Source organism: Myotis yumanensis, unplaced genomic scaffold (genome assembly GCF_028538775.1).
Source record: "Myotis yumanensis isolate MYYU_CA2020_CCGP unplaced genomic scaffold, mMyoYum1.0.hap1 SCAF_10, whole genome shotgun sequence".
NCBI lineage: Eukaryota > Metazoa > Chordata > Mammalia > Chiroptera > Vespertilionidae > Myotis > Myotis yumanensis.
In genome coordinates, this window is record NW_027223761.1 from 54,267,150 (window position 1) to 54,289,881 (window position 22,732).

Sequence of the window (22,732 nt, forward strand, 5' to 3'; positions counted from 1 at the left end):
TGTGGCAATACACTGAATACCTCCAGATTCTAAAAGGCAATAATTAAATCTCAATTACAAACATAAAATGTTAGTCATTTCTTTCCCAGTAACCATCTCAGTTACACTTCTAACAAGAGATACTGAATCTAAACCCCTTTGCTTTTCTTGTCTCCTATTTCCTCAAGACACATTACTTTTTTCAGTTTTGGGGGAGAGAGAGGTAAGTTGAAGATTCTATCTAGAGATATTTTTCTATATATTCTTCCCACTATTAAGTCTTCTTTAGACAGAAGTTATCAAAATACACATAAAAATGGATCAAGGTAACCAGCGAATTTTGTTCATATTTGAGTTAGTCATACTCCTTACTGTTATTTAAACCTGCTACGTTTATCAAAGAGCTCCCATGACCTGCAACACAAAAGCCAGACTCTTAGTATTATGTGCCTCTTCCTTCATTGTCCAGTTCCTCTCCTACTTCTCCCAACTCCCACTCTGTATCTGTCACACCAAAATAACTGTGCCTTTACACGCGTGGTTCCTTCTTCCAAGAATGTACACCCTGTTCTCTGCCTAGGGAATCCCTACATGGCCTTCAAGGTCCAGACTAGATGTCATCTCTTCTATTAATTCCATCTTACCATCCCCACCCTGACCCCGACACCTGGCAGACATGGGCTGAGCCTCCGTCTCCTCCCTCAGCACCTGGGCAGCTTCCTATGGTTTTAACACACTTTCTGTTTTTATCACCATCTTTCCCACTAGGCTGAGATCCTTTTTCCCAAAGTGTACTATAGTTTCTGATACATAGTAGGCATACAATACATTTGAATGAATGCACAATATTTCATCTACTTGATATTTCTCAGAACAACCCCATCACTAAAGGAAAAGAAAGTACTATAGAAGCTGATAGAAAGGGCTCTATGCCTCTCTTTTTAAAAGTGTTATAATTTACTATTTTTTCCAGTATTGTTTAGTTTTCTGTGTTGTTTGTAATTAACCATATATAGCTCTTCCTCTCGGGCAAAAGCACTTTTAGGAGTTGAATTTCTCATCGAAGACTAAATAGAACTAAATAAGTACCATCCATTCTCTCTTCTTCTGAGAACAGATTGCAATCCATAGGAAGGAAGTTGATGTATTGGAAAAAGCTATACAAGAACTGGAAGAAGAAAATTTGGAGCTCATTGATCAACTATTCAACTGTAGACTTGTGGATCTCAAAATACCCAGGTGAAATGTATCTAGACAGTATTTTTTAAACATCTGTATCTGTATCAAGTCTTTCTAATGATGATTTAATTCTTTAGTGCTCCAGCCAGACTGCAACAGTTGCAAAAGAAGGAAGTCACAAAATGGCTATGGTGAAGGCATAGGATCATAAGAGTTGACCATTTGTACAGTGCAAACCTTGACTTGATTTTCCTAGCAATACCCTTCAGTTATAGCAGCCAACACTTCACATGAGTGTCGGAACTGCTGACCTTCAGCAGCCTCCAGGTCGGCAGGGAGTATGGGCAGGAAAATCAAGGCCAAGCAGTGCAGCAGAAGGTGCATGAGGTACGGAGTTAGCACAAAGGAGAGAGTGATCCGTTTTGTGGCATCTTCCTGTAAGTGTCCTGGGCTTCTGGCTACCTTGGGGAATATGGAATTGTTTCCTTTGATAGTTAAGGAAAGACTCAACCGCTTTCAAGACAGAAAAAATAGCCTGGCATTCAAAGTCACGTCAATTCCTACATAAGAGAAACCACCTGTGCCCATGGCTCTGCATCTTAGCTTATCTTTTTCTTACCTGACAAAGGAGTCTTTATAGACCAATCTTGATGGAGAACCAGGGCCCTGGAATATGATGGAATTAAAAGAGGCATTTATAATTCGGACAAGTAGTCAGAAACAAGAAATAATCTAAATGATAGCACATTTAGGGAGAGAGGGGAAATAAATCACACAAATGTAGGGTCTACATGTGCAAGATGGGAGAGACATGTCTGAGTCTGGGAATGAAAGCAAAGACGTTCAACATGGTGATCGGGCCAGGGAAACATTTCCACTCAAGCAGTTCCTGTTGCTTGTGTGGCAAGGAAAAATACTATTTGAGTCCTAATAAAGTATTCGTTGTCTACAAACCTCTTAATGTGCTCCAAGAACGGTGAATGCAGATAAGTTGTGGGTTTGTGCTTGGTGGGTTAAGTGACAGGTGTCAGGATGCAAGATTGGAGACATTGGGAGATAGTGCAATGACTTCATGGGGGGAAGGCGCATAGGGCAGGATAGAGAAAGAGACCACCTTTCTCCCTCCCACAATGTGTGTGTGCTTCCCTGGAGACGTAAAGACCATTGTAGATGATGTAGGCAGTCAAGCTGAATGAATTGGCTGATTGGTGGACTCCTTGAGGGCCCCTAAGAGATGGGGGCCCCACTGTCCCCTCAGTCTGGAATGTTTCTGCCCCACCTCTAATCTTGTCTAAACTTGCTGGTGTTGTGGCTACTAACCACTGCTCTCCCTGCTGTCCACTGTCCTCTTTTTTGAACCAGCCAAACCTTAGAAAAGAGCTACTCTGTAGACTGCCAACCCTACTTCCTGCTCCCATCAGCTCAGTCTGATTCGGTGCTGATAAGAATGTGAAGTGCTAATTATAACAAAGGGGAATTCTTTCATTTGGCCAGAGAAAACTCGGCAAGGACAGGAAAGGAGATGAGAAAAATTCAATGGGGATCTTCACTAAGTTGTTTGCAATGTTACCCTATCCTCTGTCCTCCCCACAAAAATCTTCAGTAAAGTCCACATTGTTCATCAGTGCTCTGTGGGTTAGCTTTCTTTGGTAGGTGAGATGAGTCGTGCTTCAGAGTTGGGAGAGATTAAATCAAAATCTACCCAAGGAACAAGAGACAGAGGGGAGAGATCTCCCAGAACTGGGTCAGGTGCACCCAACACCTTCCCTGTGTAGCCAGCATTTATCACACTGGTGATTACTTATTTAATGTCCGCTTCCTCACTAGATTGAAAACTCCTTGAGGCAACTTTTAAAAATATATTTTTTAATTGATGTCAGAGAGGAAGGGAGAGGGAGATAGAAACATCAATGATGAGAGAGACTCATCGATCAGCTTCCTCCTGCACACTCCCTACTGGGGATTGAGCCTACAAACCAGGCCTGTCCTTGACTGGAATCAAACCTGGAACCCTTCAGTCCACAGGCCAACGCTCTATCCACTGAGCCAAACCAGCTAAGGCACTTGAGGCAACTTTTTAGGACATTTTAGGAAAATCTCTCTAAAGACACAAAGGAATGTATAAACCCACAACTATCTGTTAGACTTCTTATCCAGAGGAAAACTTTAAATATATTCAGGAGCTGTTTTTGTACCTAATTTCAAGTCAAAGAAATATATTACCTATTGTATATTTTATAGTAACTGCCATTTTCACCTCTTTTGTTGAGGATTCAGTCCTGTATGACACTAGTAGGGTGCGAGAAACAGGCATTAACTGTCCTCAGTGGACATATAAAAAGTTGTTTTCTCATCTGGAAGAAGAATGCGGTATTCTAGCTAATAGAGTTGCTACGTTTCCCTTCACAACTCACAGAGAAGGTTATAGTATTTGTTTGCGACATCAGATGAGGTGAATGTCAGCCAGAGGTGACTGCCCAGGAGCTCAAGTGCCACAGGGTTGAGGCTAAGTGGACTAAGGCCTACAAATCTGACACCGGCCTCACGTAATAACATTATGTAAGATACTTTCTGTGGCCATGCAAAAGTGACAACAAACTAATGACTAAGAGAGGAACCAGATTTACGAAGGTTGTGGCATTTAGTAAGATGTTAATTATTCAAAATAGTGAAACCAGCCCTGACCGGTTTGGCTCAGTGGATGGAGCATCGGCCTGCGGACTCAGGAGTCCCGGGTTTGATTCTGGCCAAGGGCATGTGCCTTGGTTGCCGGCACACCCCCAGTAGGGGGTGTGCGGGAGGCAGCTGATCGATGTTTCTCTCTCATCGATGTTTCCAACTCTCTATTCCTCTTCCTTACTCTCTGTGGAAAATCAATAAAATATATCTAAAAAAAAATAGTGAAACCAGAAGAGAAGAGAATTCTGTGGCCTCAGACATGTCCACCCCCAGACCAGAGCTCCATACGCAGCTAACCTTTGCTAAGTTAGGTCTTGAGCAGGTTTCACAGATAGAAATAGTGTATGTAGTTATGTTATTTTCTGGAGCCTTAAGCATTTTTAATAACACTTCACTCATGTTCTTTAAATAACTGGCAGCGGGTAAACCAGGGGATTCACTCTGGTTGCTGAGCTGCGAAGCGTGAGGGGTTGTTCGCATATCTTCGAGGGCCCAATTACTTTCTGCTGTCTTCAGGCAAACCTGATGGGAATGCCATGCACAGCTTTCAGGGCGTGTATTTTCTGACGGAGAGTTCAGTGGGAATCTGAAGGGGGAGCAGAGTTCAATGCATGCGCAGAGAGCTGCGACCTCAGGCACAGTTCCTCGGGCCGGCAGCTGACACCTGCCACTCAGTGAAGGCCACACCTGCCTGTCATTGGATTCCTACTGCTTGCTCTTTCTCTTTTTCTCTTTGTTTTAAAACCCACTGAGGCCACTGTCATTTCTGGATCACTACATGCAACCCAGCTGGTGGCATGCTCACTCTCACTGCTGGGACTTTAAGTGTGCTGGTCCCTGATCATGAAATGCCCTTCCTTCACCCCAGGCTCCTCCCTGGCAAACAGCCCCTGGTTCTTCAAGACACAGGTCAGGTTTTATATCCTCCTGGAAACCATCCCTTACCTCCCAGAGCTAAACGAGGCTTCTCCTCTCTGCCCCACACTATGCTAATTACCCGTTAGGGTACACAGACCATCACCCTAAATACTGTAAGCCTGCCTGCTACCCTTATACGCCTCAAGGGTAGGATCTATGTCTTATTTTCATCTATGTCTGTCTAGCACCCAGAAGAGACATAATACTAGTGAACAGGTAGCACAGTATTTGTTGACTGACAGACTGCTTTTCTTATTTGTTCTTTTAGGCAACTATATCTTACCCAAGCTGCTGGACATGAACTGGCACCTGTAAAAAAGCCTTTGGAGTTGTCAGAAACATATATAGGTACTAGAGGCCCGGTGCACGAAATTCGCGCTCTGGGTGGGGGGGAAGGGTCCCTCAGTCTGGCCTGCACCCTCTCACAGTCTGGGAGCCCAGTGATTGATCGTCCCACAGGGGGAGGCCCTGCCCACCCACCGCAGCACCACTGGCCAGGTAGCCTGGGCCTCCCTCTGTGGGGCAATCATGGGGCAATGGCTGGGCCCCTGACCAATTGCGTCACACCTGCCTTGGCTGGCCTGGTGCCAGTGGGTGTCATAGCGTGTTGTCCGGATGGTTGTTCCGTTGTTCGGCCATTCGGTCAATTTGCATATTACACTTTTATTATTGTAGATTATTTTATTGTAATGGTGGTGTTGTTTTTTTTTGTTTTTTTTTAAATGAACAGTTATTGAGCATCTATTATAGACAGGCACCTCATATCCAAGAGCTATTCAGGGAATGGATACTGCCAGCTCCTCCATATTCCTCTTCTTCTTGGAGCACTTGTCCTAACCCACCTCCTTTCTCTAGTCTGACTTTCAAATCAAAGTCACCATGTTTCACAGGGAATTAAATAAATTCTGTTGGAAATGGACAGTGTTTTCTACCTTGATGTTGTTTCCACTTGAGCCAACCAACCAAAATACCAACACATACAAAGCTTCCCTTGATGACTATAACTTAGCCAATAGAAGGAAATACAGCTCAGATAGAGTTTCTGAAAATGAGGCTCACTCTCACTTCAATACATAGATTCCACATTTTTAATTCTCAGATTTACCTCCTCCAAGAGATTATCAAAGGTCTTTCAAATTAAAAAATGTGACAATGTATGCATTGTATTTTAATTTTATCTGTCCAACATCTATATATATATAGAAAAGCCTAAGTGACCGTTAAGACCGAACAACCAGAACGATTAGTTGACCAGTTGCTATGACATGCACTGACCACCAGGGGGCAGACGTGTAATGCAAAAGCTGCCCCCTGATGGTCAGTGCACTCCCACAGCGAACCTCCTGTGGCTGGCCAACCTCCCACGACCCCTTCCCCCAGCCGGCTGGCTCCAATCACCCCAATCGGAACCTCCCACAGCCCCACCCCATGGCTGGCCAACCTCCCACAGTCCCTCCCCCCCGTCAGCCTACCTCCCGAAATCCCTACCCCTTCCCTCACGCGCCCCCCCCCCCCCCTCCCGGCATGTCAGCCCCAATCAGCCCCAATCAGGACTGGGAGAGACACCTCGATTGGCCCCATTGCCACCAGGCCAAGGAACCCCACCCATGCACAAATTTGTGCACCGGGCCTCTAGTATACACATAATTAATTTCTTTTCCTTCACCCCAGAAAAGTCAAAACCGGAACCCATAGAAGAAACAAGTAGCAATAAGATGAGCTCATCAGTTGCGTTTGAAGCTTTACCCATTAGTCATGAGGATGATATCAGATCTGACCAGCAGCAGAGCACAGATAGTGAGAGCTCATCCATAGACTTTGGGACCTCTGACATGAAATACTTACTCTATGAGGATGAGAAGGATTTCAAGGTAAGATTAAATAAATAATTTTGACTACTAGGATCATGCTGTTTTATTAATGGAGAAAATTAACCTAAAATATGGATATTGAAAATTTCTATTTGCAATTATTATAAAATTTGCCCACCGTTCACATCTCTTTGGATACTATTTTTATCCCTACTCTTGCCCAATGTGCTACCTATATTTGTTTATAGACCTCCATTACTAGTATGCCGTGTAAGTTATCTAGTGGCTTATAATAACAACTGTTTATTTTCTTTAAGGGCATCTGTTAGGAAATCGGGAAGGGCTCCACTGGATAGTCCTCAGTTGGATTCTCAGGCAGTTGCAGTCATATGTTGACTGGAGCAGTAGTCATCTGAAGGTTTGATGGGGGCAGGAGGACCCATTTCCCAGGTGGCTCACTCACATGGCTGGCAGGTTAATGCTACCTAAGCTGGGGGCCTCAGTTCCTCTTCACATGGGCCTCTCTACAAGGCACTTTTATTGTCTGGCTTTTCCAAGACAAAGCAATCCCAGAGACTAAGATGAAAGCTGCAATTTTGCACGACTTAGCCTTGGAAATCATACAGCACCCCCTCCCTCATAATCTATCCGTCGATGCAGTTATAAAGTTCCAAGTGGAGGAAATGTCGCTTGTACATCTTAAAAGAAGGTTGGCATCACATTATCAGGAAAGCGTGTGGGGTGGGGTATACGTTAGTATGGCCATCTTTGGAAGGACAAACTGTCATAGACACCACAGGATGAAACCTGGAATATTCACGCCTTTTTTTTTTTTTTTAAGACTTTTTGGTACATTCCAATTACTCCCACATTGATCCCTTGCTATTTTCCTTCTTGGTACTACCAACAACTTAAAAAGTTCTTCAAGAACTTAAAGTCTTACAGGAAAAAGAGTGATATAAGAAGAAGAAACTGAATAAGTCAACAAAACTCGTTTTAACTAACTACAACACAGTCCTGCTACCGTCAAGTGCCTGTTTAAAGACTAAAGGTCTAGTCCCTATAGCATCCAAGCACCGCCATGAGTATCTTGGAATCATGACACCTGGTATGGTATGATGACCTCAAATGGACAGTTGTCTACAAAATTCCAAAATTGGGGCTACCATTTGGTTGAATGAAAGGCCTTCTTTCTTACCATGGAAGTTTTTGATGTGGTAAAAATGACGTGTTGTATGTTATGAACTGAATTATGTCTTCCTGCCCCAGCCATTCAGATGTTGAAACCCAATGTGACTGTATTTGGAGATAGGGTTTTTAGGAGATAGTTAAGGTTAAATAAGCTCATAAAGATGGGGCCCTAATTTGATAGGACTGTGGCCTTATAAGAACAGGCTATGCCTTGTGAGGACGCAGCGAGAAGGGAGCCATCGGCAAGCCAGAAAGAGAGCTCTCACCAGAACCCCATCATGCTGGCACCCTGATCTTGAACATTCCAGCCTCCAGAACTGTGAAGAATGAATTTCTGTTGTTTAAGGCTCTTAGCCTGTGGAATTTTGTTATGACACCCTGAGCAGATTAACACAGTGTATTAGAATTCTGAAATAGGTGGTAGATATCTACCAACTTGTTTTTCTCCTGTCTTACATTTCTTATAGTTCTATAATTATATATCTTAAAAACTAAACACAGTTACATGCATTTTTGAGTAATAAAACATTAATTCCCTTTTCATTCTTTGATACTCCTAGATTCTAATAAATGTTTATTGAGACCCCCACAATATTCCAGGTACTTGTTAGATGCTTGGGAATCAGGGGGTAAAAAGGAAGAAATGAAGTCTCAAAGAGGCCATTTTGGCAGGCACTACCTTCAAATCCCATACATGCTAATAGCAGACGGATGAGAAAATCATTCATTACTGTGCAGGAGGCGTGTATCACCTGTGTCTGTCTCCCTGACGGGTCTGTGAGCTCATCTTTGTCCCCAGCACTGGATACACAGCTGGTGGGAATTCAGGGGAGTTTGTTGACGTGTTGAAGGAATTCAAAAGAAAACATTATGACTTGGGAAGGCTCCCAAGAGGAAGGCACGTTATGGAGGGCCTGAGCTGTTTCAAGCCAGTTTGGGGGTGGCTGTGTGATTTCATATACATTAGACTTTTAATTTCATTTGTTGATATCATAAACTATAGTTAGTTTGGCAGAATATGGTAAGTTTTATTTATACAGTAGTCAAAGGTCCTGTGAAAAGTGCAAAATTCATAAAGAATCTGTTCAATGTTAGAATATTAGTAAGCAGAGTGATGTGTGCAGACCTTTCCCTTGGTTCTTGAGTAATATAGAAAACTCTGCAGTGGTTATAGCCTATACATTGCCAACATTTTCTTTTACCATTTAAAGAGCTTGCAGAGGATATATCATCTCCCCACTCTAGCTGGTGTCCCCCACCCAACCCCCTGAAAGACTTGCTGACTGCTCTGTGGGAGATCTGGCCTACCATGCCCCACATACGTTCGTGGAGTGGTTTTTATTTTTAGTAGCTCTCATATTTCACATGTTATACAGCACTTGGGCAATTGGGAAGGCAATGAAGCCAGTCAGATAAAGGAAACCTTATCTATTGAAGCTGGTAACTTGCTGAATAACTTCTCCTATTCTTTTCTGCATCTGTTCACCACAGGATTATGTAAACTTGGGCCCCCTGGAAGTGAAACTCATGCGTGTGGAGAGCAAGAAAATGCAGATTCATTTTCAAGAGAAGCCTATTACAGACAAATTATTTGAAGAGGTCAAGGGCCCACAAGTCCACGTCACATATAGAATGATGAAGTCTTTTCTCTAAGACTGAACACTGCAAAGTAAAAACAGTTTTTCCTTATAAATTTTATTTGGGAACTAAAATATAAAAGCTGCCCACTTTATTTATACTTTGGTCCATTTTTAAACAAGTTGTTATTTCTAAAGATCATTCCAAGATTCAGCTATCCATTTACCTGCATAGCATGAGTAACAAAAATGAAAGTACTAGTTATATTTTGATATTCAAGTAATCAGAAGCATGTCAGTGAGCCCAAGATGGTCTCTGAGGTTCCCTACCACTTAAACATTCCCTGATTGATCTATGATTCCAAAATGAAATATTTCAAGTAGAAATTTCTCTAAGAAAAATTTAGAGGTTTGCATAGCACTGACTACACATCTTTCTCTCTGAGGATGCTAAATGGTAGCTAGCCATTCCACAGTTCAAGTCTACTCTTCTTTAACCTTACATTATTTATAATGAATATAAAACATTTCACAAATAAATTTGAGGGTAGTAATTTGTTGTATCAAAATGTTCCACCAATAGGGAAATCCCTCTTCCATTAGCTATATCAAATCTAAATGGCCTTGAGTTCCTGTCCAAGGCCATTACCACTCCCTCTTATGGGTACCACAAACCAAGGCAACTATGACTGGGCCTGAATTTGACATCAGCATTTTATTTAAAGGCAAGATCTACTTATAAAGCTTTTTACAAGAAACAACTTAGAAGGCCACAGATAGATTGAAAGTTAATATACCATGCAAACCTTAACAGAAAAGAATGTGGTGTGATTAACTATCAGACAAAGTAGATGTGAAGGTAAGAACTGTGAAGAGAAATAAAGAAAAAATGAAGAGCAATTTTTCTAATAATAAATAAATAAATAAATCAGGATGATATAACAATCCTAAATTTATATGTACTAATAAACATGATCTCAAAATATATAAATCAAAATTTACCAAACTAAAAACCACTATGGCATAAATTATATCATATATATTTTAGCACAATAAAAAAAGCAAAAAGACAGTTAAATTCACAATCAGACTTGAAGTTCTTACCATACCTCTATCAATAACTGATAGGTCAATCATATTTTAAAATCACTAAGGATATAAAAAATTGAACAACCATAGACTGCAGATTTTTTTCAAGTGCACATGAAGCATTTGCAAAAATAGACCATATTCACAACAAATATTAAAAAAATTGAAATTCATACAACACAATGCTCTGACTAGAGTACAAAAGAATTTGAAAGTAAGCATGCCACTTCTAAAAAACTCATGGGTGAAAGAAAAAAATCATAAATGTTATATGTATATATATGCACGTACACACACACACACACACACACACACACACACTGAGTGGCCAGATTACTATGACCACCTGACGTATGTAGGCAAATTAGCCATACACTGCATGCTATGGGATATGGAAGCTGAAGGCCTGTTCGAACACCTTTGCTGTCTGCAGTTACCAAGATAAAACGTCTCCAGTTCACACAGGAACACGAGGATTGGACAGTTGAGCATTGGAAAAAAGTCATGTGGTCCGATGAATCATGTTTCCAGCTGCATCATGCAGATGGCAGAGTGAGAATTTGGCGGAAACAGCATGAAAGCATGCACCCCACATGCATGAGTACAACCCTTCAAGCTGGTGGGGGCAGTGTTATGGTTTGGACCATGTTTTCCTGGCATGATTTGGGCCCTTTAATTCGTGTGGAACAACGTCTGAATAACACAACATACCTAAGTATCATTGCTGATTAACTTCATCCTATCAGGTTGATGGCATATCCCAATGGAGATGGCTTCTTCCAACAAGACAATGCGCCATGCCACGGTGCTCGTATTGTGCAGGAGTGGTTTCAAGAACATGAGGGAGACTTTACCTTGCTTAGGTGGCCCCCACAATCACCAGATCTCAATCCAATTGAGCATTTGTGGGACGAAGTTAAAAGAGCCATCAGGCAGCTGGTTCCACAACCATCAAATCTCACAGAACTGGACAGTGCTATTCATCAGGCATGGTGTCAGATTCCTCGCATCATCTTTCAACATCTTGTGAAATCAATGCCAAGAAGAATCACCGCAGTATTGAAGGCAAAATGTGGTCCAACGAAGTACTGATGGGGTGGTCATAATAATCTGGCCACTCTGTGTGTGTGTGTGTGTGTGTGTGTGTGTGTGTGTGTGTGTGTATTAATAGACTAAACAGTGGAACAACCAAACAACCGGTTGTTATATGTGCTGACCACCAGGGGCGCACATGGAACATGGCAGGCAGAGCACAGAACATGGCGGGCATTGGCCACTGCGAATGGTGGAGCAAGTGAGCAGGGGAAGAACCTGCAACTAAGGTATGTGCCCTTGACCAGGAAATGAACCTATGACCTTTTGGTCCATGGGTCAATGCTCTAACCACTTAGCAACTGGCCGGGAAAGAAATAATATTTTAAATTGATAATAAAAAATATAACATGTCAAAACTTGGGTATCCAACTACAGTGGTGCTTAAAGGAAAATTTATAACTAAGTTTGTCTATTAACAAGAAGGGTTGACAATTCAATCTAAAATTTTATCTCAAAAATCTAGAAAAAAACAGCAAAAATAAACCTAAGTAGAATAAAGGAAATAATGATGAAAAAATCAATTGATTAGAAAGCTAATCTATGAAAGAGAAAACCAACAAAGCCAAAAGATGGTTTCTTGAAGGGTTAATTAAAATTATTAACCCCTAGTCAGACTTATAAAAAAAAAAGAAAATGAAAAAGAAAACATCACTATAGTTTTGATAGACATTGTTAAAAATATAAGAATTTATAGGGAAAAAAACTATCAATAAATTTGACAATTTAGAGCAGTGGTTCTCAACCTTCTGACCCTTTAAATACAGTTCCTCATGTTGTGACCCAACCATAAAATTATTTTCGTTGCTACTTCATAACTGTAATGTTGCTACTGTTATGAATCGTAATGTAAATATCTGATATGCAGGATGGTCTTAGGCGACCCCTGTGAAAAGGTCGTTCGACTGCCAAAGGGGTCTCGACCCACAGGTTGAGAACCGCTGATTTAGAGGAAATGGAAACATTATTTGAAAAACATATCTGAAAAATAGGAGAAAAAAATTCAAAACCGAGGAATGTATTAAACGGAACATGAGCAGGTCTTCTATGCTGAAGGCTTCAAAATATTGTTGAGAGTAACTAAAGAAGACTTAAATAAGTAGAATAAAGAGATATACCATTATCATGTATTAGAAGATTCAAAATATTTAAGCTGTCAGTCCTTTCCAAATTGATCTATAACCCAGTGCAATCCCAATCAAATTTCCAGCATTTTTTTGTAGAAATTCACAGGCTATTTCTAACATTATTATGGAAAATTATAACCTAGGCAAAAAACAAAACAAAACAAAACAAAAAAACCTATGGCAGCCAAGACAATCTTAAAGAAACCAACAAAATTGGAGGACTTAACACTACCAAATTGTAAGACTTTTCACAAAATTTCAGTAATTAAGACAATGTGGTATTGGCCCAGGATAAAGGAAAAGTCCAAAGCAAGAGAATAGAGAGTCCAGAAACAAAATCCACACATATTTGTCATTGATTTCTGAAAAAGATGCCACTATAATTCAGTGTATGTGTGTGTGTGTGCGTGTGCATGTGTGTGCACGCGCAGGGGGTGGAGGTGGTGGGGGTGGGGGGAGCAACAGTCTTTTTAATAAAAAATGATGCTGAAATGATGGTATATCTGCATGGGGGGAAAATGAACATTGACGCCTACCTCATACCATACACAATCAATCAAAAGTGGATCAGAGACCTAAAGATGGAAGGCAAAACAATAGGAAATATAAGAGAATATCTATATGTTCCCCTTGGCACACCCAATAGAGCCTCAAAGCCTATGCTTAAAATTTAAAACTGCATCTGGAACAGCACTGTACTGCATAAGAACAGGCATATAGATTAATTAAACAGAACAGAGAGCCCAGAAATCAACCGACACCATTATGGTCAATATTTGACAAGGAGGCAAGAGCATACAATGGAATAAAGATAGTCTATTCAATAAATGGTGCTGAGAAAATTGGTTAGATACATGCAAAAAAAATGAAATTATTCCACCAACCTACACTATACACAAAAATAAACTCAAATGGATAAAGACCTAAATATAAGTTGTGAAATCATATAAAAATTCTAGAAGAAAACATAGGCAGTAAATCTCAGACATCTCACGTACCAATATTTTTGCCGATATATCTCCTAGGGCAGGGGAAACAAAAGGAAAAACAAATGGGACTACAATAAACTAAAAAGCTTCTGAACAGCAAAAGAAACCAACAAAATATAAAGGAAACCCACTGTAGGGGAGAACATATTTGCCAATGATATATCTGATAAGGGGTTAATTTCCAAAATACATAAAGAACTTATACAACTTAACATCAGGAAACAAACAATCCAACTTAAAATTAGACAAATTGCCCAAATAGACACTTCTCCAAAGAGGACATACAGATGACCAATCCTAAATAATAAAGAGGTAATATGCAAATTGACCCTCACGCTCTAGCATCACAAGTGTGGCTGCCCCATGTCATCAAAATATGGCCACCCCACATCACAAGATGGCTGACAGGGGAGGGCAGTTGGGGGCGACCAGGCCTGCAAGGGAGGGCAGTTGGGAGCAATTGGGTCGACAGTGGAGGGCAGTTGGGTGTGATTGGGACAGCAGGGGAGCAGTTAGGTGGCAATCAGGCTGGCAGGGAAGCAGTTAGGGGGTGATCAGGCAGGCAGGCAGGCGAGTAGTTAGGAGCCAGCAGTCCTGGACTGTGAGAGGGATGTCCGAAACCAGCAGTCGGACATCCCCTGAGAGGTCCCAGATGGGAAAGGGTGCAGGCTGGGCTGAGGGACACCCCCACCAGTGCATGAATTTCATGCACCGGACCTCTAGTAGACATATAAAAATGCTCAATATCACTGATCGTCAGAGAAATGCATATTAAAACCACAATGAGATATCTCTTCCTCACAACTGCCAGAATGGTTACCATCAACAAAACAATAAACAAGTGCTGGCAAGAATGTGGAGAAAAAGGAACCCTCGTGCACTGTTGGTGGGAATGCAGCCTGGTGTAGCCACAGTGGAAAACAGTATGGAGTTTCCTCAAAAAATTAAAAATGAAACTGTCTTTTGGCCTAGTGATCCCACTTCTGGGAATATATCCTAAGAATCCTGAAACATCAATCAGAAAGAATGTATGCACCCCTATGTTCATAGCAGCATAATAATAAGATCTGGAAACCACCCAAGTGTCCATTGGTTGATTAGTGGATATAAAAGCTGTGGTAAATTTACACAATTGAATACCACTTGCTTTAAAAAGGAAGGAACTCTTACCCTTTGAGACAGTATGGATGAACCTGGAGATTATAATGCTAAGAGAAATAAGCCAGTCAGAGAAAGACAGTACCATTGATCTGACTTATATGTAGAATCCAGTGAACAAAAGAAACTGATGAACAAAATAGAACCAGAGTCATGGATACATGTTACAGACTGACAATATCAGAGGGAGGTGGGTGGGGCAGATGGCATGAACGAAGGTGGAGAGAATAGCCAAAGAACATATGTGCATAACCCATGCACACAGACAACAAACCCCTGCCCTCCCCTTCTCCTGGCCCTAACCACAGGAGAAAGGGGGCAAAGGAGGGGAAAATAAATAAAAAATAAAAACTGCATCTGGTAGGTCGGTAAATGTGGATTTGGCAGTATTCTACCCAGCTCCCCAAGCCTGCTGCTCCCTATGTCACTCAATTTCCTGGTGGGAAAAATGCCATAAAATCACTAACCATAAAAATATTGATAAATTGGATTTTATTAAAATTGAAATCTCTTGCCCTGGCTGGGTAACTCAGTTGGTTGGAGCATCATCCTGTATACCAAAAAGGTTCCAGGTTTGATTCCTGGTCAGGGCACATACATAGGTTGCAGGTTTGATCCCCAGGTACATACGGAAGGCAACCGATTGATGTTTCTCTCACATTGATGTCTCTCTCTCTTTCCCTCTTTCTCTAAGATCAATAAACATATCCTCAAGTGAGGATAAAAAAATTAAGATTTTTTAAAATTTAAAAGATACCATTAAATGAGTCAAAAAGCAAGTTACATACTGGGAAACTATATTTCCTATGCATGCATCTTACCAAAAAAAAATCATATAAAGAACACTAGAAAATCATATACAAATCAGTAGGAAAAAAGACAAATGACTAATAAATATAAAAAGGAGATCAATATTATTACTCATCAGGGAAAAGCAAAACCACGAGATAGCAGTATATACCCAATATAATGGCTAAAATTAAAAAGTTGAAAATAGTAAACATTGACAAGGATACAGAGCAATTTGAACTCTCATAAAATTGTTGGTGGGAGCATAAATTGGCACAAACACTTTGGAATATATATCTATATGTATTCAAACAATATATATGTATAGTAAAGCTAAATATATATATCATGATCAGCAATTCCACTCAACTTAATATGGAATAGAAATGGGTATGTTTACCAGAAGACATGGATAAGAATTTTCCTAACAACTTTACTGATAATAGCCAAAAACTTGAAACTACCCAAATGACTATCAGCAGTATAATCTATATATAGAAAAGCCTAAGCGGCCATTACAACAGAATGCTCAGAATGACTGGAACAACTGGTCGACCAGTCACTATGACTCTCACTGACCATGAGGGGGCAGACGCTAAATGCAGGAGCTGCCCCTGGTGGTCAGTGTGCTCTCAAAGCCAACCTCCCACAGCCCCTCCTCCTGCCCGTCACCCCCCCCCATTGGCCCCAATCGGGGGGGCTGGCTGGCCAACCTCCCGCAGCCCCTCCCCCATGCTGGCTGCCCGCCCCCCCCCAGCCCCATAGGCCTTGATCGCCTGCCAGGCCGAGGGACCCCACCCATGCACAAATTCGTGTACCAGGCCTCTAATATGTAAATAAATTGTGCTATATTCATGCAATGGAATACTTTACAGCAATATAAAAGTACAAACTACTGCCAAATGTGGATATATAGGATGATCTTATGGATGTAATCTTGAGTGAAAAAAGACAGAAAAGGACATATATGGTATGATCCCATCTGCACAATATTCAAAAAGGACAGGCACACTAATCTTGATGTCAGAAGTCAGAATAATGTCTACCTTTGTGGTGGAGAATGACTAAGATGGCACAGAAAGGAGTGTTCTGTTTAGCTTTGTTAACAAAAGGTCTCTGCCATCAATCTCATGCCAACAGAAATCCCCAATCAGGGTGCAGCAAAAGGAGAAACTTTATTCAGCTGAACAGTTTGCAAACCAGGGAAAGGCAGTCTCCCACAAAATACAAAAGTGCACTCTGAGGAGACAAAAGGTAGGCAGTCTTTTATAGAGGAAGTTCACACCCTAGTTTCTGATTGGTTCATTTTTATGCAAATGAGACATCTGAACCTGCACAGTCTGATTGATCCAAAAACATTGCCCTGATTGGCCATGTTTTTTTAAAATTCTTTATTGTATATAGTATTACATGTGTCTCCTTTTTCCCCCACTGACCTCTCCCTAGCCGTTCCCACCCCCCAGCACATGCCCTCAACCCCCTACTGTCTGTGTCCATGGGTTATGCTCATATGCATGCATACATGTCCTTTGGTTGATCTCTTACCTGCCCCCACTCCCCTGCCTTCCCTCTGAGGTTGGATGGTCTGTTTGATGCTTCTATGTCTCTGGATCTATTTTTGTTTATCAGTTTATATTGCTCATTATATTCCACAAATGGGTGAGATTGTGTGATACTTATCCTTCTCCGATTGGCTTATTTCGCTTAGCATAATGCTCTCCAGGTCCATCCATGCTGGTGCAAATGGTAAGAGTTCCTTCTTTTTTTTACAGCAGTGTACTATTCCATTGTGTAGATGTGCCACAGGACTGGGCGGTTTCTTGACTTCTGATTGGTTATTATGGAGCCATTCTGATTGGTCAGTATACATGCAAATGAGGCTATAGATAGCAGTTTCAGCTGAACAGGACAGGTCTCAGTCCTATTGGTCAAAAGACAATACCAGGAGCTCCCTTATAAGGGTTGACTCAGACAGCAGAGACACAGTGCAGACGGCTGACAGCTGTCTGTAGCTTTTCCTTGAAATGCAGCACGTGGAGGAGGCCCCTGTAAACAGTGGCTGCTAGACTCTAGTTATACATTTGTGTCCACGAGGAGCCCTGCTTAGCAGATATATTCTCTCTCGAGTTCCACCTCTTGATCTGAACAGCAGTTAACATGGATGAGTTCACTTTATAAACATTCATCAAGCCGAACACCAGATTTGTTTATTTGACTGATGTAGTTTATACTTGAAGAAAGTTTTCCCCCAAAACTGTCCCCCAAGCACCCATATCCCAATCCATTCCATGAATTTAAAAGGTCATGCTTCTGTCTTCTGGTGCGAACAGAAGAAAGAGTGTTCCCTGGCAGGAAGGCAGAATACTCTGTTAGGGCAGTGTTTCAAAGGTCACAGAAACAGAAATGTCCTTGGAAAAGCTAATGTGGTTTTGCCCATTTTCCATATTAAGGAAGAAATGTAAACTTTTTATAAACAAGATTTATCTTTACTTTTTACAGATGGGGTGGGGGTGGGGAGACTTTCACTGGGACAAATCAGAGCTTCCAGTGACCAACAAATGAAGGCCATGGGGCAGCCCACTGGCTTCAGCAGGTCAGCAGAAACGACATTGTTTTCTCTCACACTTGGAAAGCGCAGACCATGAGATTAGGAAAACAAGCCAGGCATAACATGGTACGATTCCAGCATTAATTTGGTAGCTGTGGCAGTTTCTCCTTCACAGTATGAATTTGAATCCGAAGAAAATATCAAATGACTACAAGTCTCATTTGCTGCCAAGAAGATGTCAGAGTTGAAAAGGCATCCTTTGAAACAGGAAGGGGAAGAATGTGTTTTCCTCTGTTAATATCATTTCTTGTGTTTAGAACTTGCAAAGTGGCAGCATCTCTAAGACAAATATGCAGGGGTTTTTTGGTGTGTGTGTTTTTAAACAATCCATATTCTCAGCAGCTTAGAGTGGTAGCTGTTAGATGACTAACTGACAAAGCAAGTCTCAATGACGTGTCGTGCCACCATGGATTTCTGTCAGCGTCCCTGATTCAGTGACGTGTGTGTAAGGCTTTAGGGGAGCAAAATGAAACTACTCCTTCCCTCAAGATGCTCACAGTCCAGTGAGAGAGCCGGGGTCGGGGCTTCTCGGGGCTGGGAACCTGCCTTCCACTTCGATACCAAAGGCAGAGAAGGCAGGCGAGACACCCAAGTGGGGTGGGTGGTCCAACTCCCAATAGTCTATCTTAACCACCTTTAGTAATAGATTTGAAAAAGACATTTAAGATGCGATTAGGGAGATTTTATGTAGGATTCAGTTCTTAAAGTAACCAAGCACCTGAGTTTTAGTTGGTGTTTTTCAAGATTTGGGGACAGGGACTGGGTGTGGGAACTTGCTTGTGTTGGCCCAGGAATCAGATGGGTTTGAAGAGATGAGATGGTGTAAAGGGACAGGGCAGTGTACAGAAAGCACCTCAGGCTGGCTGCCTCGAATCCTGCGCAGTTAACTTCTTTCAAGCCTGGTTTCCTCCTCTGCATCACATGGACGGAATCCCCATACTGCAGGATTATTTTAAGGATCAGAGAGAATGCACGTACCCGGTCCACAGTAGACCTGTACTCTGTTGCAGTCGACATGATGCCCGGCATTTCACAGTAACCTTGGAAGTAAGGCCTAAGACGTCTGTGTGAAGGTTGACGGAGAGTGCCTGTGTCCAATCGATCCGTCACACGCCGTGAGGCCTGGACAGCTGGGCCCTGCACCCTTGTCTTAAGGAGCTGGCCCCATCCTGGGAGGCTGGGGAGAGTGACTCAGCCGCCACCTTGCAGGAGGCCAGCCCCTGGCTCTGCTGATCTAGGTCAGGCCGAAGGGACAAGTAGTAAACCCAGTTCCAAATCTCTTAAGTGCGTGGGGGAGGGCAGCACCGTGGGTCAGTGGTGACAATTTTGTTGCTTTTTGAGTCCCATAGCCAGATACTAGAGCCATTCAGGGGAGGAGGAGGCCTGGGGGACACTGTGGCAATAAAAAGCTGTTTGTTAAAGGCCTGCTTTATCCTCTCTTGTTTTACTAGATCTCAACACAACAGTTCTCTGTATTTTTCTTGGAATAAAACTGGCTTTTGCCCTAGACTCCAGGAAACGTGTCCTCGGCAGCGGACGCTTTCTAAATATTAGTGACTTTAACTCGATTAAGAATTTCCAATTCCCATTCCTGTGACCGTGAGGCTCCAGTTCCCAGAAAGGCTGCCTTTCTTCTCTCTCTCTCTCTTTTTTTTCACCATGACGCTTCCGATTGGTTATGTTTTAGTTCATTTTGTTCTTATGATCTGAGTAAATGCTAAAAAAACGTCAAGGTACTTTTAAAGATTCTTCACACAGAGATGTTTTCGGATTCCCAGCAACGACAATGACTTTGAAAGGGACTGCGCATTCCGATATCCTCGCAGATTCTTAGTAAAAGGCGTTGTCAGCATTTCCTTCCTCAAGTCCTGTGCTCAGCTCGCTGACCTCTCGCCTTCTTGGGTTAGGGCCATCTTTTTGTACAGCCTCAGCTATAAAAATATGCTAGGCCTGGCCACACTTCCCTCCTGAGAGGAATGGAATGAGCTGTGCTGGATTCCCCTCTCTGCGACTAACCAGGGTCAGCCAGACACTTTTACCTTAAAGCCCTCGGGCACCAAACTGGGCTCGGGCTTCGCTGCAGGTTCTGGGGCAAGTGTGCAATTAACTTCAGGTCTTTGATGTTCTTTGCGACATTTCGTCTATGCTTCAGTCATTTTCTCCAGCCGCTTACGAAGTGTCTTCTGTGACTTGTGTGCTATTTATGTGAAAATGTCACTGTGGGGCATATCTGGGCCTAAAATCTGGTGAGAAGGTACACACCTTCACCATGTTGTGTGACATTTACTGAGCACGAGCACTTTGGACTTGCCTACTGTTCATTTTTAAAGTTTTTGACACTTTTTAGCATTTCATTTCTTGGAAATATTTTCATTTAAAACTATCATTCTTTTCTCGAATCTCAACTTACAATATGCGACATGGTAGGGTACTGAAGTCTTTGATCAGAAATGAGTTCAAGAAATTAGAGATTCTTTTACTAAAAATCAAATGACTATGACAGAGGCCACTAGTTTTTCTTCCAGTCTATACGCCCCTTCTTCTGTAACAATGCATTCATTTAGCTGCTTTGGTTGAGTGGGGTCACCCAACTTAAACACTCTACTTCCAGGCTTCCCTTGCAGCCACATGACGAAGTTCTGGCCAATGGATTGTGAGCAGAGGTTGTGCCCAACATCTGTGTCTTCCCTTTTCCTCCCTTACTCTCCCATCCTCCATCTGCTGCTGAGATGTGCTTAGCTGCTCAGTCACAGTCGATGTGAGATGAGAGGAGCACCTTAGGAAATGTGGAACAGCAGCACACCTCACGCCTAAACGAGAACACCTGCCCATCTTGTGGGCACAGCTGCTCTGCCAGCCCAGACTTCTGTGTGAGGGAAAATAAACTTCCGGCTTGGTTGAATTACTGAGTGTAGATTTTCTGTTATCTACCGCCAAACCCCATCCTAATACAGAGACTAACATGACCTTGTGAGAAGTCAATGTTTTTGACAGTAAAACGTAGTCTGTACTAAATAAGGCCTGGGTATTTATTCTTGGTTAAAATAAAATAGAGGATGGAGCTAAAATTACGTTAGAAATTATTCTGTTTTATAAGAGGGCATCTAAAACTGCGGACCTAAGTCTACTTAGATGTGTGGGGCTGGCTATCTTCAAAGAAGTGTTCTCACACCCACGTGCAGTGTTATGGAGGCTGCCTCGGGCCCCAGGACTCTGCTTGTGCAAGGATGTCGAGTCAGGGGTCAGGGCTCTGCTTTGGAAGCAGCTCATGGGATCTCCACCAGCACTTGGAGGACGTCAACTATGCAAACACAGCAAAGTGGACGGTTCCCCAAACTGACAGTTTCAAAGGCTCTTTAGTCATACTAATAATAGCATATACTTAAATGTGCTTATTATATGAACTTACATATATTAACCTAGTTGATCCTCCTTGTAATCCTATGAGGTAGGGTCTATAATTATTCTCATCTTACAGATGAAGGAAAATTCAGTAACTTTTCTACAAGTTCCCAGCTAGTCAAGGGGCAGTGTCAGGATTTGAACACAGGTGTTTTGCTTCCAGAATCATCCCAATAAAAATGATAGCAATTATGCACTGAACCTTTATCATGTGCCAGGCCGTTCTAAATGCATCCATTTACTAATTCATTAAATACAGCAGCCCCACGAGGTAGGCATTATCATGCCATTTCCCACATGAAGAATCTGAGGCAGTGGGAGAGTAACTAACTTGCCGGGAGAGTGTCTGAGCGCACAGTATGGCTGCAGAGCCCACACCATTACTGTCCTGTTGCACCAGCTCATCCAGGAGCAGGGCTTCCCGCAGTGACAAGGGTGCTTTCGGAAGGAAAAGGGAATGCTCTTCATAGGAAAGCCGTTTCTGTAAATTGTCCTCTGTACGTGTCCGGATGCCAGCAGTCCTTTGCCTTCTCCTTTTCCTACCTCATCTCAGCATTTCCCTTCCCCCCACTGACTCTGTAGGCAGTCTCTGCATCTTTTTTTTTTTTTTTTAACTTAACTCCTACTCTAATTAGCGCCATTAGTAGATACTTTTAAAAAAAAATCTTAAAAAAAATTGTTGTTGTTGTTGTTGTTGTTGCTTTCAGAGAGGAAGGGAGAGATTGAAACATCAATAATGAGAATCATTGATCGACTGCCTCCTGCATGCCCCCCACCGGGGACTAAGCCCACAACCTGGGCATGCGCCCTGATTGGGAATCAAACTGTGACCTCCTGGTGCATACTGGTAGGTTGGCACTCAAACACTGAGCCACTCTGGCTGGGCCCTTTCCTTCTTTTTTTTTTAAAACTTTATTGAGATATAATTGACAAATAATATTTTAAGAAATTTGAAGTTCACAATGTGATGATTACAGAATACACTGTGAAAGGATTCCTCTCAAGTTAACACAGCCAGCACCTCACATATTTACCTTTGGGGGAACATTTAAGTTCAACTCTCAGCAAATTTCAATTCTACAATACAGTTGACCCTTGACTAACACAGGACTAGGGGCACCGAAAATTTGTGTACAACTTAAGT

At 42.1% G+C, this 22,732-nt stretch overlaps 1 protein-coding gene across 4 annotated transcripts in view; it reads left to right on the forward strand.

Moving 5' to 3' along the window:
- The window catches only part of CCDC83 (coiled-coil domain containing 83), a 63,081-nt gene that overhangs the window by 34,061 nt on the left and 6,288 nt on the right, over positions 1-22,732 (forward strand). For 3 of the 4 annotated variants that reach the window (XM_070425802.1, XM_070425807.1, XM_070425806.1), the window contains 4 exons: positions 1,097-1,218; positions 5,024-5,103; positions 6,427-6,626; positions 9,249-10,367. In XM_070425802.1, coding sequence (XP_070281903.1) covers positions 1,097-1,218; positions 5,024-5,103; positions 6,427-6,626; positions 9,249-9,410 — 564 coding nt within the window. In that variant the 3' untranslated portion in view covers positions 9,411-10,367. Of the gene's footprint in view, positions 1-1,096; positions 1,219-5,023; positions 5,104-6,426; positions 6,627-9,248; positions 10,368-22,732 lie in introns of those variants that run through there. The other variant, XM_070425803.1, reaches the window with a different exon arrangement.